General features: G+C 50.2%; 5 protein-coding genes across 5 annotated transcripts; 3 read left to right on the top strand and 2 right to left on the bottom strand.

The window, feature by feature from the left end:
- Positions 1–852: 852 nt before the first annotated feature.
- On the top strand, positions 853–2,856 carry TGAM01_v209047 (hypothetical protein; the record flags this gene model as incomplete). Its single annotated transcript, XM_018803456.1, has 3 exons — positions 853–1,408; positions 1,503–1,974; positions 2,046–2,856. 3 exons carry the CDS (start codon positions 853–855, stop codon positions 2,854–2,856), a joined length of 1,839 nt encoding a protein of 612 aa, XP_018663494.1.
- Positions 2,857–5,956: 3,100 nt separating this feature from the next.
- Positions 5,957–7,675, top strand: TGAM01_v209048 (hypothetical protein; the record flags this gene model as incomplete). The annotated part of the gene is made up of 1 exon (XM_018803455.1): positions 5,957–7,675. One exon carries the CDS (start codon positions 5,957–5,959, stop codon positions 7,673–7,675), a length of 1,719 nt encoding a protein of 572 aa, XP_018663493.1.
- Positions 7,676–8,125: 450 nt separating this feature from the next.
- On the bottom strand, positions 8,126–9,499 carry TGAM01_v209049 (hypothetical protein; the record flags this gene model as incomplete). The annotated part of the gene is made up of 1 exon (XM_018803454.1): positions 8,126–9,499. The coding sequence occupies one exon, from the start codon at positions 9,497–9,499 to the stop codon at positions 8,126–8,128; it is 1,374 nt and encodes a 457-aa protein (XP_018663492.1).
- A 735-nt stretch (positions 9,500–10,234) lies between these two features.
- On the bottom strand, positions 10,235–12,331 carry TGAM01_v209050 (hypothetical protein; the record flags this gene model as incomplete). Its single annotated transcript, XM_018803453.1, has 4 exons — positions 10,235–11,185; positions 11,278–11,447; positions 11,515–11,615; positions 11,700–12,331. The coding sequence occupies 4 exons, from the start codon at positions 12,329–12,331 to the stop codon at positions 10,235–10,237; spliced, it is 1,854 nt and encodes a 617-aa protein (XP_018663491.1).
- Positions 12,332–15,066: 2,735 nt separating this feature from the next.
- TGAM01_v209051 (hypothetical protein) lies at positions 15,067–16,021 on the top strand (the record flags this gene model as incomplete). Its single annotated transcript, XM_018803452.2, has 2 exons — positions 15,067–15,205; positions 15,300–16,021. The coding sequence occupies 2 exons, from the start codon at positions 15,067–15,069 to the stop codon at positions 16,019–16,021; spliced, it is 861 nt and encodes a 286-aa protein (XP_018663490.2).
- Positions 16,022–16,716: the final 695 nt, after the last annotated feature.

Here is a 16,716-nt window from a genome sequence, read left to right on the forward strand (position 1 = left end):
TTCAACATCACGCCACGCCTTCAAATGCATCATGTACCTATACGGTAATTAGATCGAATGTAGCCAGCGACGAGGCTCCTGAACTGGCTAAGTTTTCGTATCTCATGTAATCATTAATTGAGTGAGCCAGTCCCAAACCTTATATCAGCTCTAGCTCATTTCGACCTGATCCTACTAAGCTCATCTTTTAGCTACATACCTAGGTACTTGTATGCAACTGATGGTTCAGAACTTGATGTATATACTAGATAAATGTAGAGAGCGAATAGCAGTTGGCGGAATACTCAGAGAATAGTGGAGGGCTTTGGTCACGACCATCCAGGTCATGGGTTGTCGAAAGAAGTCAGAACCATTTGTCAACAAAGGCGTTCTTCCTTCACCGAAGCCTATGCTGTTGTCAGTTATATTAATCTGACAACTTCTTTTTCTCGTAATTTTCTCTGTCGCGAGGCCTCTTTATACGCACATTGGCGTATTCCACTCGCGCCACTAAGCCACAGGCCGTGCAGACGGTGTGTGGCCAGTGCCAACGACGAACCATAGGCAGGCGGCTCTCGTTGGAGTCACATTTGATAAACAGAATTAATTGCAGAACACAGCTAGTGCATCAGAATCACCGTCGTAAATGGCCAATTTTCTTAGAAATAATTTCCGTCCAAGATATTCAAAGCGGACAGTGAACGGCGAAAACATGAAAACACAAAACAATGTTCCGTATAATTGCCGTCATGAGCTCAGCGCCGAGAGAACTGCTATATAAAGGCTATGGGTGAAATATTATATTGTGCTTTCAAACAATCACAATTAAATCTTCTGTAATTTCACAAACATTTGAATGCTTGCAAGCTCACCATGATACCAGCCATTCTACCACTGTTGATCTCCCTAACAGCGCTGGGGTCCACTGCACTCGCAAAAACAGACCAGAAACTGCTTGGGCCATCCTTCACACCTCCATCCAACATTCTTTCAAGCAACGTTATTCAACAAGCAGTTTTGAACATTACAAACGCACTGAACAACGTGGTTCGTACCGGAGAAAGCATCTTTGGTAGCTTCAGTAGCAGCACAACGTCCTTCTCCTTAACAGCCGTTTCGCAGCTCGACTCTTCGCCAATCCTCGACTTTCATCACACTTCCGGCTCGTTAAACATTTCTGCTGGGAGCACATCGAAAATCACCAGCGATACAGTCTATCGAATCGGCAGCGTGTCAAAGCTCTTCACAGTTTACGCCCTCCTTCTGAACAATGGATCTCATCACTGGAATAGTCCTGTTACGGATTTTATTCCAGAGCTGAAACACGCCGCTCAGCATCCTCCACACGATTCGACGGTCGACTGGGTTCAATGGGATCAAGTCACCGTCGGCGCTCTTGCGTCGCAACTTTCTGGGATAGGAAGAGATTGTTTGTTTGCCCCTTTGTTTTACTTTTCTCTTTTGTCCAACTCTCGCCTTTGTCATCCTCGGAACCAATACTGATACACATGAATAAATCACAGACGCTTCAGGCGATTTAGCTGTTCAAAACTTTCCCTGGACAGAGCTCGGGCTGCCTATCCTCCCTCCTCAAGACATACCTTCCTGTGGCATCAATGATGATCAGCAACCTTGTGCTAGAAATGGTGAGTACTCTCTGGAGCGTGGCCCCTTTGTTCTTCTCTCTTTTATTCATTCTTCTTCTTCTATCATCATCATTGACATTACGACGCCAGAATACTTTTCAGGTTTCATCCAGAGACATCCCGTTTTCCCGCCCTATGGCACGGCTCTGTACTCCAATGCAGCTTATAGGATTCTCGCGTACGTGATCGAAGCCATCACAGGAAAGTCATACGAAGCAGTACTCCAGAAAGAAATTTTTGAACCTCTGGGCTTGAAGTACTCGAGCTCAGTGCCACCACTTGGTAGCGGCGCAGGAGTCATCCCCAATGGAGATGCAGGATGGAGCCGCCCGTATGGCGACGAGGTTGCGTAAGTCAAAGACAATTCCCATTTTATTCGAATTTCAGGACTAGCTTCTGATTTTACTGTTGGCATTGTAGTACGGGCGGTTTGCTTTCTTCAACAAAAGACTTAGCCGAGTTCGGACGAGCCATCTTTGGCAATAAGCAGCTGTCTTCGATGGAGACTTTGCGCTGGATGAAGCCAGGCTCACTCACATCTTCAACAGCCCTTTTTGTAGGCGCGCCCTGGGAGATTGTACGAACCCGCAGCAGCATCAAGACCGGCAGCCTCGTCGATCTCTACACCAAGTCTGGCAGCGTGGGAGCCTACCAATCTCTGCTAGTTCTCATACCCGATTACCAGGTCACGATGGCCATCTTGGCCGCTGGCCCCGACGCCGCTTCAGCATTGCATATCGCCACCGAGACTGCTATACAAACCCTTCTCTCTGCGCTAGCCAGCGCTGCCAAATCAGAGTCTTGCAGCAAGTTTTGCGGAGATTACAGCCCAACAGCCGCTTCAAGGGATTCTCTGCTTGTCATCTCCACCGACGACGGGCCTGGCCTTTTGCTTAAAGAGTGGACTCACCAGGGCCATGATCTGATCGCCGCCGGCCAGGCTTATTCGAACGCTACGCGCGGTGGCGAAATCAAATCCTTGAGACTATTGCCCACGGGCCTACGAAGCGGAAACCGGGTTTCGTACCGCGCGATAGTCAATATCACTCCATATCAGTTCGACCCATCGGTTGACTACGTCTTTGATCCACAAGCCAATCTCTGGGGAACGCCGGACCAGCTAATGTACGGTGGAATTGCGATAGACGACTTTGTGTTTCATTTGGATGACAGGGGACGCTCAGCCGCAATCGAGCCGCGGGTGTTGAGAGTAGCATATCAGCGGCTGTAGCGCTCTCCTCTCTAGAGCCTGATATATAGCCGCCGAGACTTGATTGTTTGCTTCAAGTCATTCATATGCCGCATGAGTCTAGAGCTCAGAAAACGAAGAATGTGCAGCAGCCTTGGTGGCCGATACCCCTGCTGCACCAGTTGATTCCGACGGATACATGTGCATGCTTGCAGGAAATAGGCAGATGATAGTTTCAAATGGCGGTTATCGATTTGTTTCTTTGTGCAGTAGTCAGTCTAGTTTATTCTGGTACATATGCGTGTGGAGATACTCCAGCGCTTTTCTACACATGGAGAAGAGTGCAATGCTGACTTGATGCCCTGGCTGCGTACATGTACTCGATATCTGACAGAAGATGAAATTGTATGCATTTTCCAGCAGCCTGGTTTCATTCTCCGCCCTGGGGCAACCAGTTGGTGGCGGAATTGCGCCATTGGAATTTGAAATCTGGTAACGAAGAAAAGCCAGGCAGACATGACACACAGCATTTCCTCGAATTCAGATGACCTACGGATACTATCATCCGCTTGATTGATTACATGCATCCCGATCCGCCGAGTCCAGCACATAATCCCAGCTACCCCAGTGTCTCCAAAGCACAGACCTGGTGCCACCATCACCAAGAGCTGACTCTGGTGCTCGGACATGTTCTATCCCCCGTACCAGCAAGATGATATCATGAGTGGGCACCGTGCTCGACGTGGAAGTAGCAAACATCAGCCACTTGAATAATATCAGGCCAGCCAGGCGGCCCATTCCGCGAGCATATGCACCTCTTAACCGCAATTGTCAGTTGAAATGAGAGACAGACAGGTTCAGAGAGAAAGAGGAGAACCAGCCACCGCACTAAGTCGTGTACACGAAATTACTGCTATGCGTTGTAAACAGCTGATTGGAAGCGCACAAGGCTGAACCGACGCCTGAGTGCGTCCCCAGGCTAATCCTAGGTGCGGCTACAGGGACCTCCCCGCGAAGTATTTTCTGGTTCTCTGTGCTATTCTTTTCTCCCCCTGCCTTTTCTTGCTATTGTTGCTTCTTCTTTGCTTTTTGACTCAAAAAGTTCCATGCAGCTGCATGTTCTTGCCATTCTCTCCTCTTCCCCAGCCTCTTGTCGCTTCCTTGTTTCTCGTTTTATGCAGCCATGGAGGGGAAGCAAACAAATTCCATCCAATAACGAGGCTCTCCATCACCGGAACTCGCCCATCCCACGCCATGCCATCCCACTGCTGCTTACTTACAAGCACCTCGATACAGCACTGTCCGTCACAAAGCCTGCAGCTGTCGTCCTCGACGCAAGTCATGCATGGAAACACACAGGTAGTCAGCAACGGCTCGGTGGGGAACACCCGCCCCCTGTCCCTTGGCAAATCCTCCGAGGGCGTATTCGTACAGTACGCAGTTTATGGCAGCTCAGACACACGCGACATTGTATTGTACGCTGAGCAAAAGTGTCGGTACGACAGCTCATAATCAATCTGTGTTGGTTCGATCGGGTAGCAGATTCCACGTAGATCGGTTATCAGCCGATTCGAAGCTTCAACATTCAATTATCTATCCCCATTCGGACTGCATCCCAGCAGCTGGAGCTCTCCAATCGGGACAAATGTAATTTCATGCATAATGAAGTGTGCAGTACCAGGATCTCGACGCGTTCGACATCTGTCTCTTCGCAATAGGCTCGCATACAAAAACAACAAGAGAGAAGTAAAAGGCCAGAATCGTGCATTTCAGAGCAAACATTTGTCTGGTTCTCGCCTCTCGTTCTGCAGCCAGTTAGGACAAATCCCGGTTTCAATTATGCCTCCCCCTTACATATATCCCACCATGAGGCCATGTCGGTGTGGCTTTTCTCTCTCTGCTGCTCAACGCTCAGCTCCAGCCGAACATTTAGCTAGTATTAATCCTCTGTAGTCCATGAAACTTGCTCCCTGCAACGAGACCAACCGGGTCAAGTCCCGAACAGCCCCCAAGCCCACTCCCACTATGTGCTCAGCGGTTGTGCAAAACTCAACCGCTGCCGCAACCGCCAGAGAAAAACGAGGCAACGCTCCGCCCTGCAATGTTCGTGCTAGCTCAAAGTCTAGGTTTTTTCAATTTATACGCAGCCAGCTTACTCATGTGGTGACACAATGCATGGAGTAGGCAGAATGCCGGCTGGTCTATCAGCAGCAACCAGGTTTACGGCGACCGAATTTATGGCCATATATTTCCAATATCACCGAATTGAATCCACTATTTACTGTCATGTCCTATCGGAATGCTTGCCTTCCCGTCAAATAGTAGAAACTCGCATTAGAATAATCGTTCTGCAGACACTGAGCTGGCGCTAATGGGACGGCTGCCGAACTCCTCCAAATAACTACAAAAGGTAGTGATAACGCAAGTAGGATGCATGCATGGAAGTGCTACTTTTCAACAGCAACCCGATCAAGCATTCCGTTTCGTTTAAATAGAAGCCATTCAGCAGCCCATTATTTTCTATTGATTCCTCCACTCTTCACTTTCCCTTCACCACTGACCGTATACGCAACGCCGCCTCTTTCACCCCCTAACGCGGCTCCTTGCAACCATAACCATAATCCCACGATCCTCAAACTTGGGACGAAATCTTTAATTCACTTGCCCTTCCAAAGCTTGGACAGCCTGGACAATTTCCCCAGTCACTCGAAAGTGAATGCCCCGTGAATTTTTTCGAAAACTACTTTCCCCCTATTTAGCTACAACAAGGCCCTCCCAATTTTCCCACTCGCCTTCTTCTTCACAAACGCTTGACTACTGTTTACAGCTGCACGCCTTGTTTTTATTCTCTTTCTTTCTGCCCTCGCTACTACATATTTCTCAACCCTACTCGCACAACACTTTGGCTTTTTCAACCTCATACACGCACATTTCTTGGTACGTCACGTTTCAGAAAAATTCCTGGAAATCTGCCAAGTTTCTACCAGGCAGGCTTCAACCTCATACGACACTAGGGTGTCTTCTTTCATCACTCTCTGCAACGAATGAGGCTGATTTTCCATCTGTAGCATCAGGCACCAGCTTTCTCTCGCATTCTCTCTCTGCTGTTTTTGAAGAAATCTCCTTCTTCCTCCTCGTTGTCATGGATGCCCAAGTCAACAACGAGCAGCCCAAGATGGGCAACTTCGTCTACGACGCTCCGAAGAGACACTCCATATCTCGTTCTCCTCCTGACAGCCTCAGGGGTGATCCCGAAACCCCCGACACTCCAGACGAGGCTGGAACCTTGTTCGGGGAGCCTGTTGCCACCTCGGGGGCCCAGGTCTCTTCTTCTGCTGCTGCTGGAGCCACTGCGGTTCTCAGCACTTTCACCCACTTTCCCGCCAGTTCTCTCTCGCCCGTCAACGAGATTGGCACCGCTGCCTCAGGCAGCTCGCAAGCTCGTGGCCGTGAGGTTCCTGGCCGTGATACTCCTCGCTTCATCGGAAGCTTTTCTGGTTTCGGCAACCAATCTTCGCAGATCTGGGCGCCTACCCGTCTCGACCAGGGCACCACTTCTGCTGCTGCTGCTCCTGACAACCAAGCTGCTGCTGCGACACACGCTCGCTGGGGCTCTTTGGACGCCCACATGAACCAGAGAGATGGCTTCGTTCGCCGAGAGAACCCCATTTCTCGCCCATCGCCCTTTGCGGCCTACCAGACTCGCTTCCCTGCTGCGGTCAACACGCCCCCCAACGTGTTCCGCCCAGTCAACTCCCAGGGTCTCACCCGTCAGCCGTCTGGCTATTCCACGATTGCGCAGCAGTATTCGGGTCCCCGCTACAACCACGAAGCTGGAGTCACTGTCATGAATCGCCGGATGTCTGCTGCTTCCAACGTGGCTGACTCTTCGTTTGATCTTTCGGAGCTTCAAAACTCTCTCTTCAGCTCTGCTGATAATGAAGCCGCTGTCAGCCAGCCTCTTGGAATTGACATCCTTCGCCTCTCTGCTCCTGGAGCTGCCCCCCTCCGCCAACTTTCCTCCACTACTCGCCCTGCTGGCCCTGTTGGCCCTGCTATCCCTGCTCGCCCTGCTGCTCGTCCTGCTCAGGTGTCCGCCAATGCCCCAACTGGAGGCTTTCTGCCCATGCAGGCTGTGATGCAGCAGACTCCCTCTCGAGCCTTCACGGCAGACATCTCCCCCTACGGTCCCAGCACGGCCACGTTTTCTTCTCGCTACCACGGCATGCACACCGAGACCAATGCCAGTGCCGAGCATCTCGCTCCTGATGAGAACTGCGCTCTCTGGCTGACCAATCTCCCTGAAAGAACGAGCATCCACCAGCTCCTCACGAGCATTCGCAACGTCGGCCGCATCTGGTGCACGTATATCAACTACCCCGACTTCAACGCTCATACTACGGCAGCCGCCAAGGTTGTCTTCTTCACTCCCGAGGCCGCCCAGCAGCTGCTCAGCATCTCGTGGACCCGAGGCCTCTTCATCGAGAATCACCGCGTCAGGGTCTCTCACAACCGAATCAAGTACGGCAGTCACGCCGTCGCTGGACGCATGTCTCGCGTCCTCATTATCACCGGACTCGCCGAGTTTGTCAACGAAGCCTCTCTCACCAAGTTCTTCAAAGACAGGTTCATCTTCCAGCTCGACGAGGTCACCCAGCTCATCAGAGCCGGCGGACGAGCCGTCATGGAGTTCAAATTTGGTAGCTACCGCTGCCAGTCTCAAATGGGGAAGATGTCCCTAGAAAAGGACCGCCCTTATGGCCTTAAGAAGGTCGAGTTTGGCGACGATCCTTGCGAGGTCGGCGACACCATGTCGTCGTATGGCATCGCCGCCGAACGCATCCAAGGCCGAGGCCTTTGAACGAGTATGAGCATCTGACTTTTCTTTTTTTTTTCCCCCCATTTGTGCAAAAGACATGTTTGTATGGTATTTGGAACTTGAGACTCGGAACTATGGAACTATGGAATCGTATTTGGAATTAGGAATTTGGAATTAGGAACCCAGAATTTGGAGTTTGGAACGTGATGGAAAAAGTGTCTTTGGGCAAAATTTTGCCTACTCAGGATGAGACCTTCGCACGTTCGCCGTCGATTTGGTGGTTTACTGTTTTGGCGTTTGGTGGAAATCTCTTGCCCGACACAGAAATTCGGGAAGCACTTCAGAGGAACGCACATTTTAGGAATTCGTATGTCTTTTCAGGTTGCTTGATGGTTTTTTCAGCAGACACGTTAGTTAGTCAGAATGCAATGCTCAGTTTATGAAATCTATCTTGATACGTGAAGAAAACCAAAAAAAAAAAATGCCTTCCCGTCAGCCTCGTCCACCCAGCCACGTTCCTCTCTTTTCCCTCTTTCTCTCTGTCCGCCTCTTCTCTGCTCGCTTCTTTTCCGCCTCTTCCTGCCTATCCCTTTCTTGCCCTCTCTTGACCATATCAGCCTGCAGCATCATCACCTTTCTCTCTAACTGGCTCTCCGTCAGCCATCCCCTACCTCCATCAGGCGCCGTATCCTTGTCCTCCGAACCGCTATATGTGCCTTGTCCGACTCCTAACAGGATGCTCAGCCCCTCTGCTTTCGTCATGAGCCAGTCGCCGTGTTTCAGGCCATCTCTCCAATGTGACGGAAGCACTTTGTAGCCAAGATATGCACCGAGGAGAGCACCGGAAAAGCACGCATTCGTATCGGCATCGCCACCCCGCATGATGAGATCGGTGATGAGGGTCTCGAATATAGACGTTCGTGTGGAAAGACTGCTGTCTGCGGCAGCAATCTTTCTCATAGCGAGACGCAGCAGATGAACGCCTGAACCAAAAGTCTTGTATGTGTATCCAATCTTGTACATGTCGTCGAGCTCGAGCTCAGTAAGGTCGTTGGCTTTGGCGTGCCTGTTCAGCTCCTCCACGTCTAACTCTGGCTCGTCTTTACAACTGGCATCTTTTTCGATTCGGCGCAGGCGGTATGCGGAATACCATGCGATTCCCTTGTCAACAATGTCGTCAATATGCTCCTCCTTGTAAATCTCCTGCCGCACAAGGCCTCTGATGAGCGCTGTGCCGATGGCACATGAAATGATGCATCTGGGGTCGACATGCGTGACGACAGAATAGTCGGCAGCAACCTGAAACGTTTCGTCGAGAGTCTTGTTGATGCACATGAGTCCTAGCGGGTGTGTCCTCATGACGCTTCCATTGGGCGCAGCCTTGTATTTCGTATGCTGCCAGTGTTTCCTCGCAGTGCCTTCTGGATCACTGAGATATGCCTGATTCCTAACAATCGCGCCCACAGTGTGCCCCAGGCCCAATGGCAGAGTATCCAGCGCGCGAAGGCCCATTCTAACCCAGACGTGCAAGCGAGAAGCAAAGTCCAGCGGATCCATTTCCTTTCCATCCTTGTGCAAGAAGGAGAGCAGTATGCACATGGCATGGTCGGTGTCGTCTGTCCATTCTCCAGGGACATTGGGATTCCGATGCGCGTCTCGTCGAAAGGGAGTGGCTTCAGATGGAGGACAGAGGGTGAATTTCTGTGATAGATATGCGAGACGGGCCGAGTCTGCAGAGAGAAACTCGGTGTATAGGCCTATGGCATCGCCCAGGGCCGATCCAAAGAGACAGCCAACGATGCGATCGTGGATTGTCTCTCTGGCCATTTCCTCGAGGGCATGTCGTGGTAAAGGCAGGGCTGTCATGATATGTAGGAGTTGTGTTGAACGACTGATTGAGAAAGAGAAATTGCTGATGAATGCAGAGTTGCAATTTTCAGATTCTTCTGGTGGCAGAACAGAGTCTTAAAGTAGACGAAACTCAAGATCTCCAGATGAGACATGAAACTGCGTTGCCGCCACACCGTCACAACGCCCAGAATGCTACATCAAATCAGTCCATGACGGCAACAGCAGCTACCAGCACAGCCTCTTTCAGCCCAAGCAGCTGAGCGTGAGCCCAGACCATGCGCTATAAAGTGCACAGAGGAATAGGCCCGTCTGGCAGCGATTCTTCTAACTCTGAGTAAGGTTAAATACTAGGCAGACTTACTACTAACGGCGCAGCTGAGATGCATCTTTACTAGGCGGTACTAGGGCGCGGCTTGTGACGACCAAGTGCCGTTTGCCTGAATCCTTGCACCTGGTGCCTGGGTTTAGGCTGGGCTGGGGGATGCCTCTCTAAAAAGGCCCACCTCCCGCCTCAGAATCAGGAACAGGCAGCCAGGGGCTGAGTGACATCAAGAGCACATTTGCGAGTTTTGTATTTCATTTACACGTGTTATTGTTTGCCTTGACAACAGTTGCTGAACAAGGATATAAGATACAAAGGTGACAAAGAAACAAAGAATGAGGAACAACTGCCTCCGGAAATGGTATCTATCTAAATGCACAACTCATTACAGCTCTACAGAATAAACAAAAAAAAAAAAAGTCTCTCCTCTACTCCATTTCTTCCTCTCCCTCGAGGACTATCTCATGCCCGCTGCCATCATGCATGCCTAATGCCGTCCCACACGCCAACGCTGACATTGCGGCAACTCCCCACCAACCCCAGGCCACCATGCCGATATCCAGCCCATAGCCGTACCACCAGCCCCCCACCACCGGGCCGACGGTGCGGAAGAGCGCAGAGACACTCTGGCCCAGGCCGTGGATCGTGCCCAGGACGCTGGGGTGCGGGCTGCAGTTGTTGAGCAGGATGATGCTCGCCGGCAGTGTAAACGTCCGGGCCATGACCTGGAGGAACAGGATGCCAACGATGCCCAGCCAGATGAAGCCCCCTGAAGCGGGCTCGGGTGCCGGCGACCAGGATGGCAGTATCGAGAGATACGGGGCGACGAAATATGCTAGTGGGAAGAGGAACAGAAACCACTGGAAGGATCTCATTGTGCCGAGACGGGCCTGGATGGGCGGATACAAGGTCACCTGCAGCAGCATGCCTATTATGCCGAGGAAGGACGTCGCTACTCCAACCGTCGACGCCGGCATTCCCAGCCCTCCCGTGAACAGCAGAGGCAGATCTCGGCGCATGGGCTTGGGCGTGGGGGTGTCCATGTCTGGGGCTCTTGCAGCCGGAGTGAGATACCGAGGCGTTGACAGGAACAGCGCCCACATGTTGCCAAAGGCGCCGAGATGGAAGTCGTAAAAGGCCCCAGTAAGCAGCGTGAACAAGACGTTGCGCGTCCAGAGCAGGCGGAAGGGCAGTTGTTTCAGCGAGGGCGCGGGCTTTGACAGCGGTACATTCTTGTCTTCGAAGTTCTCCATGGTGTGGTCTTCCCAGGCCGGAACGCGGGCATAGTCGTCAGATTGCTTTTCACCTAATAGGGCGGCCTTGATTCTATTTCCGAGATGGAGACCGGCGTCGAACTTGTTCTGCCGCACTCTGGATGTCTGCGTGGCTTGTCAGCTAAACTGCTCTTTTGTTCTCAAAACGTCATCGCAACACCGAGAGAGATATTGCTTGCATGACTGTGACGACTCACTTCTTCTAGAAAGAGAAACACGATCAAGGTTACAATGGATAAGCTGACGGCGTTGACAAGACTCGGCAGGGCATATGGATAATCGCGAATCCACTGGAACCCAAAGACTGCATTTTCTCCAAAAAGTCCGGGAAGCGTCTTGTTTGAATCGGCCAGCATGCCTCCCATGACTGAGTATACGTCAGAACTGCTTTCATCAAGATGAAACAACTATAAACTAGTGGAATCTTGGCTTACTTGGGCCCAGAATGCCAGCAACGTTGAAGCTCATGGGCAGAATCAGAAACGCTCGCGACTGATACTTCTTCTCTTTGGTGATTTCGGCAATCATGGTGCGGCTGTCGTTGCATTATTCTCCGTTAGTGACATCTTGTCATTGCCCAATTTCTCCGAAAAACACACAAGGCAAAGTCAAAACTCACATAATGCCCACCGTGCCGTTAACCGCACCGCCAAAGACCCTCCAAAACGCAGCCCAGGCAAAAGTCGTTGCAAAGCCGTAGCCCAAGCACGATATAGCCGTGCCGGCGAGGCCAATCACCAGCACCCATTTGCGGCCACACCAAGTCGCATCGGCAGCTTTACCCCATAAAATGGCCGTCATCACCTGCGCGCCGGTAAAACATCCCTGCAGTATCCCCGCCTGCTGCGAGATGTGGGCGTCTGTCAGAGAGCCGTCAAACGTCTTGAGCTGGTAGAAGACGTAGGCTTGCAGGGAGGCGACCTGCAGGAAGTCGACGAAGCGCGAGAGGAACAGGATGAGCAGCTGGTCTTTCCGCGGCAGAGACATCCACGTCACCGGGCCTGACGAGCTCTTGGCTTGGGCCTTTTCCATGGGCGTCACGGGCGTCAGCGGCCGCAGGGACTCGAAGTCGAAGCTGGAGCCATTGGAGTTGCTTTCCTCGTCGACGGTGGGAATCACGGCCTGGCCCAGCTGTTCGTTGGGAGACCAAGTCCCGTCCGGCAAATCGAGAATCTTCCGAGGCCGCAGAGGATCCAGCAATGCGCCGGAAGCAAAGTCGTTGCTGGCAGATCTGGCGTGCGAAGACGCCATGACAAGATGGATTAGAAGTGTTTAGGAAGAATATAAAATAAAAAGAGGGTGGCGAATCATAAGACGGATAAATTGAAGAGAATATCTTGCTGCAAAGAAGAAAAGATAAGATAAGGACAAACAAACAATTGGCTATATACGAGGTTACAAAAAAGAAGAAGAAAAGAATTACTGTGGGTGATTAGTTGGCGATGCCAAAAGAAGCTGCAATGAAACAGTAAAGAAAGAAATGCACCCCGCCACCTGCATGACGCCTTTGCATCGGACCCGAAACGCCCCGTCCACCGGCCATTGTCTTCTGGTTCCGGCTATTTTCCTTAATTTTTCCTTTTAATTTTTCTCCCTTCTCTCTAAATTGGAAAAGTAAAAAAAAGTAGGTCTTGCTATGCTCGGACACGGCGACTGAGAGACGCGCAAACCTGGCTGTGAATGGGAACCAACAAGTCGATCATCCAAAGACGGCAATGGGTTCAGGATGGATACACGCGAGATTCCGGCAGAGGTTTTGCCAATCAAAGGGAGCAGTACGGCTGGGGGAAAGTCTTGGCATTTAAGCTTAGGAGAAGTGAGGCTCCGCTGGCTCGACATTGCGCGTATTGACTGATATTCATCAGGAGAATGGCGTGTGAGGTTGTGGTGATGGACGGTGTGGACACAGCAACTGTGCTGATCATTTGTGGGCTTCGGGACATCGGCGATGCTTCAGCTGCTTTTGAGAGTCGAAGCAACATCAGTCTCACAAGGCGATTGTCATCATGCTGTTTCGTAACATCTAACAGCTGGTTCAAGAAGATTACAATGTGTATACGTTACATCTTTTCTCTTCGTCGCTTTTAGACTGACTATAGGTCTAAAAGCCCTCATTAATTGCCCAGCATCGCTAGCCGTGCCTCCTCACTTGCTGTTTTCAACCTCTCTTCCTTCTAGAAGTCGAAGAAGCGAGAACCCGAAACCCAATGGGGCGTATTGACGTCAAAACAAGGCGTTGCCATATCCATCAGTGCACAGTTCGGGGCAAAGATAATCAGGGGCGCCACATGTGGATAAGAGCAGGAACGTAAGCCTCTAGTCAGGAGAGCCGATTATCGTCATAACCAAGAAGAGACGGGCCCTTGGCGACCAATCAGTCTCTAGCATGCCGTTCAACGGCTACCACAATAGGAATTACGGCTTAGCTGTGCTGTATGCTAAACGTTCAGCCGTATTCAGCAAGCTGACCAAAGAATCTACTCACTTACATTCATTATAGTTACCTTCCCATATCATTCTGGATCCTTTTATCTCGCTTATGACTTACGCATTCAATACTCATCTATTCCCGCTACATGAAAGAGCTATTACCACGCAAACAGTGACGCAAGCCTGTTTTATGTCCACGCAGCAACAGCGCATCAATTGGCTCCGCCATAGACGAACAATCAACGCCCACAGCTCACGCGCAACGTGTACAGGCCGATCTAAATATTTCTCCTATTTTATGAAACAGAGAGCAAGATGAAATATCCATTCTGCCACGTAAGCCATTGTTGTTGAAGCTGCCGATCTCCTTGCGCATGGCCTATACAGTGTGGAACTCGGTGGCCGACGAGCCGATGGCGCTTCTTGGCTGTGGATCATTTCTATGGAGTGGGCACTGCCGAAACTATATTCATTGTCATTGCAGCTTTTTTTATGCGGTCCCTGATGATCGCTTGAAGAATTTGACGATCAATATCAGGTTCTCTTTTCTGGAAGGGGTCGACATGCTTGTCTATCGCTATTAGCGTTACTTCTTTTAATATACCGAAAACAATACAAAGTATTGTCTAAAGAGAATACCTCTGTTGAATCGATGCATTTGTCTTACACAACAGAATAATTTCATCTTTTTCGATGTTCAAACATCCAACAAACAAGACGCAAAAACAACATCTGATTGCGATATGTAGCCTTCAGCCTGATTAGTATTTGCCGATATAAGCAGATTCAGCGGTATTTGTAAACAGGGATGCCCCGAATCTTTCTATGGATCCCACCCTCCTGTAACATCGTCTCCGCAAGGCGGGCACCAAGAATCTCAAATCTGGGAGCAAACCATTCGCGCTGGATATCGCTTTTCGGACCGTGCGATGCGGACGAACAAACACATGGAAGAGACTCGCTCATGCGCTCACTAATGACTCGATATTGAGCATGCTAAATTAGCGAGCGAGACGACTCGAGTTCGAGGCAAAGGAGATCCCTGTAGTGCATATACACAGAAACGGCAGTACGGCTTCCAATGCCCAAAGAGGAAGATCGCAACCATGAGCGCCAGAATCTCTACCAGTAGTGCTACTACGAGTGTCCACCTTCAGGCTGAATAACCTGATATTCCCGACCCGGCTGCAAAGTTGTGACAAGAATCCCCAGTACCGGGATCCGCAGACAAAAATATCTCCTTCGAGCAGCATATGGCTTTCCTCATTAGTCGTAGACCCTTTGTAACGGCGATGTAGACTATAATTGTGCCTATAATTGCCTCTGCTCCCACTGCATGCCGAGATAGAAGTTCTGTTCGATTTATTCCTTTTCCTCTTTTTTTCCTTAATATCTGCCAGAGGTTCTTGTCACTCACTTGCTCCTCGTTCGCCCATTCCTTGTCACTCCTTATTTGTTCCGGACAAGCGTGTTGTAATATACCACTTTGATTGCTCGACACCTTCATTTACACCATAATAGACCAAGCAACACAATATACCAACACAACCGCTAAAATGGCGTATTCTTCCAACTACACCCCTCGGCCACGAACCGACATCTTCACCAGCGACACTGACATCAACCGCCGTAAGCTCGGCCGTGTGGTCCCCATGAAAGTCCTCATCCTAGGCCTAGGACGCACCGGTACTGCCTGTATGTCAATTCACATATGAACCGATACGATCACTCTTTATCTTAATCCAATACACCATTGCATAAGCCATGAACCGTTTCTAACTCCAATTAGCTATGCGAGCGGCCATGAAACAGCTCGGCTACGTCGACACATACCACATGATGAACACCTCCATCGAAAATCCCCCCGATGCTCTCATGTGGATGGACGCCCTCTGCGCCAAATACGACAAGAAAGGCAAGCCCTTCACCCGCGAGGACTGGGACCAGCTCCTCGGAAACTCCCAAGCCGTGTGCGACTGGCCCGCCATTGCCTTTGCCAAGGAGCTCATCGAGGCCTACCCCGAGGCCAAAGTCGTCCTGACCAACCGCGACGTCGACTCCTGGCACGCCTCCACCATGAAGACGGTCTACTGGCGCGTCACCGACGGCGAGCTGCGCTGGCTCTCCCACTTTGACTGGGCGGCGAGCATGTACTACCCCATGCTGAAGAAGTTCTTCGACACCTTTTTCGAGGGCGATTTCCCCAACCGCGGCAAGGACGTCTTCCGAAAGCACTATCAAGAGGTGCGAAGCCTAGTGCCCAAGGATCGCCTGCTGGAATACAAGGTCACGGATGGATGGGGGCCTCTGTGTGATTTCCTCGGCGAGCCGGTTCCCAAGGAGTGCGGGTTTCCCAATGTCAACGATAACTCGGACTTTGTGACGCGATCGCGACGCCGCAATCGCAATCAGATGAAGAATGTCGCTTTCCGATACTTTGTCAACCTTGTTGTTGCTATTCTTACGGTGATTGCGATGTATCAGCTGGGAGTGGCGCTTGGGTTGATTTGAATCAAGCAGTATTGCTCTTTCAAGCCTGTTGTATTCATCATTTGATGCTTCGGTCTCAACATGTGTTTGGCCGTCTTCCAAGGGATCGCTTCATTTCAGCGCGGAAGCTTATGGTCTATATCAACGATGTTATTGAGATTTGGTTGAGGAAATATACATTCCGCGTCTGGCGAAGAGTGGCCTCGCTGATGCTTCGGGAAAGTTTATTTGCTATGTTGCGAATTGGATGGATTTTTCTCTCATTTAGGAACGGAGTTTGGGTTTATTCATTGAGCCGGGGAGGCTCTGGAGGGTTATCATAGAAGTATAAGCTGGCGATTCCAAGCCATGCTATCTCTTAGAAGGCGTTACAGGTCTATTACTTTTCTTATAGAATGCTGTTTTAATATACATGAAAGTCTCTGCGTGCAAGAGACAACGTCGTCATATTTTGTCCGTAAATATAGTATTTCTTGTGATGCTATTAGGCAGTGTGTCGATCGGACCTGACTTCGCTATCGCTCTTAGATGACCATTTACGCGGACATAAAATACATCATCTCGATGTTTGTATCCTTTTCTTAAGATTCAAATGCCAAAATAATACTCACAGATCAATAGGAATTTTAAAAAAAAAAAAAAAAAAAAAAAAAAAAAAAAAAAAAAAAAAAAAAAAAAAAAAAAAAAAAAAAAAAAAAAAAAAAAAAAAAAAAAAA

This window comes from Trichoderma gamsii, assembly GCF_001481775.2.
Source record: "Trichoderma gamsii strain T6085 chromosome Unknown Scaffold_41.2, whole genome shotgun sequence".
Taxonomy (NCBI): Eukaryota; Fungi; Ascomycota; class Sordariomycetes; order Hypocreales; family Hypocreaceae; genus Trichoderma; species Trichoderma gamsii.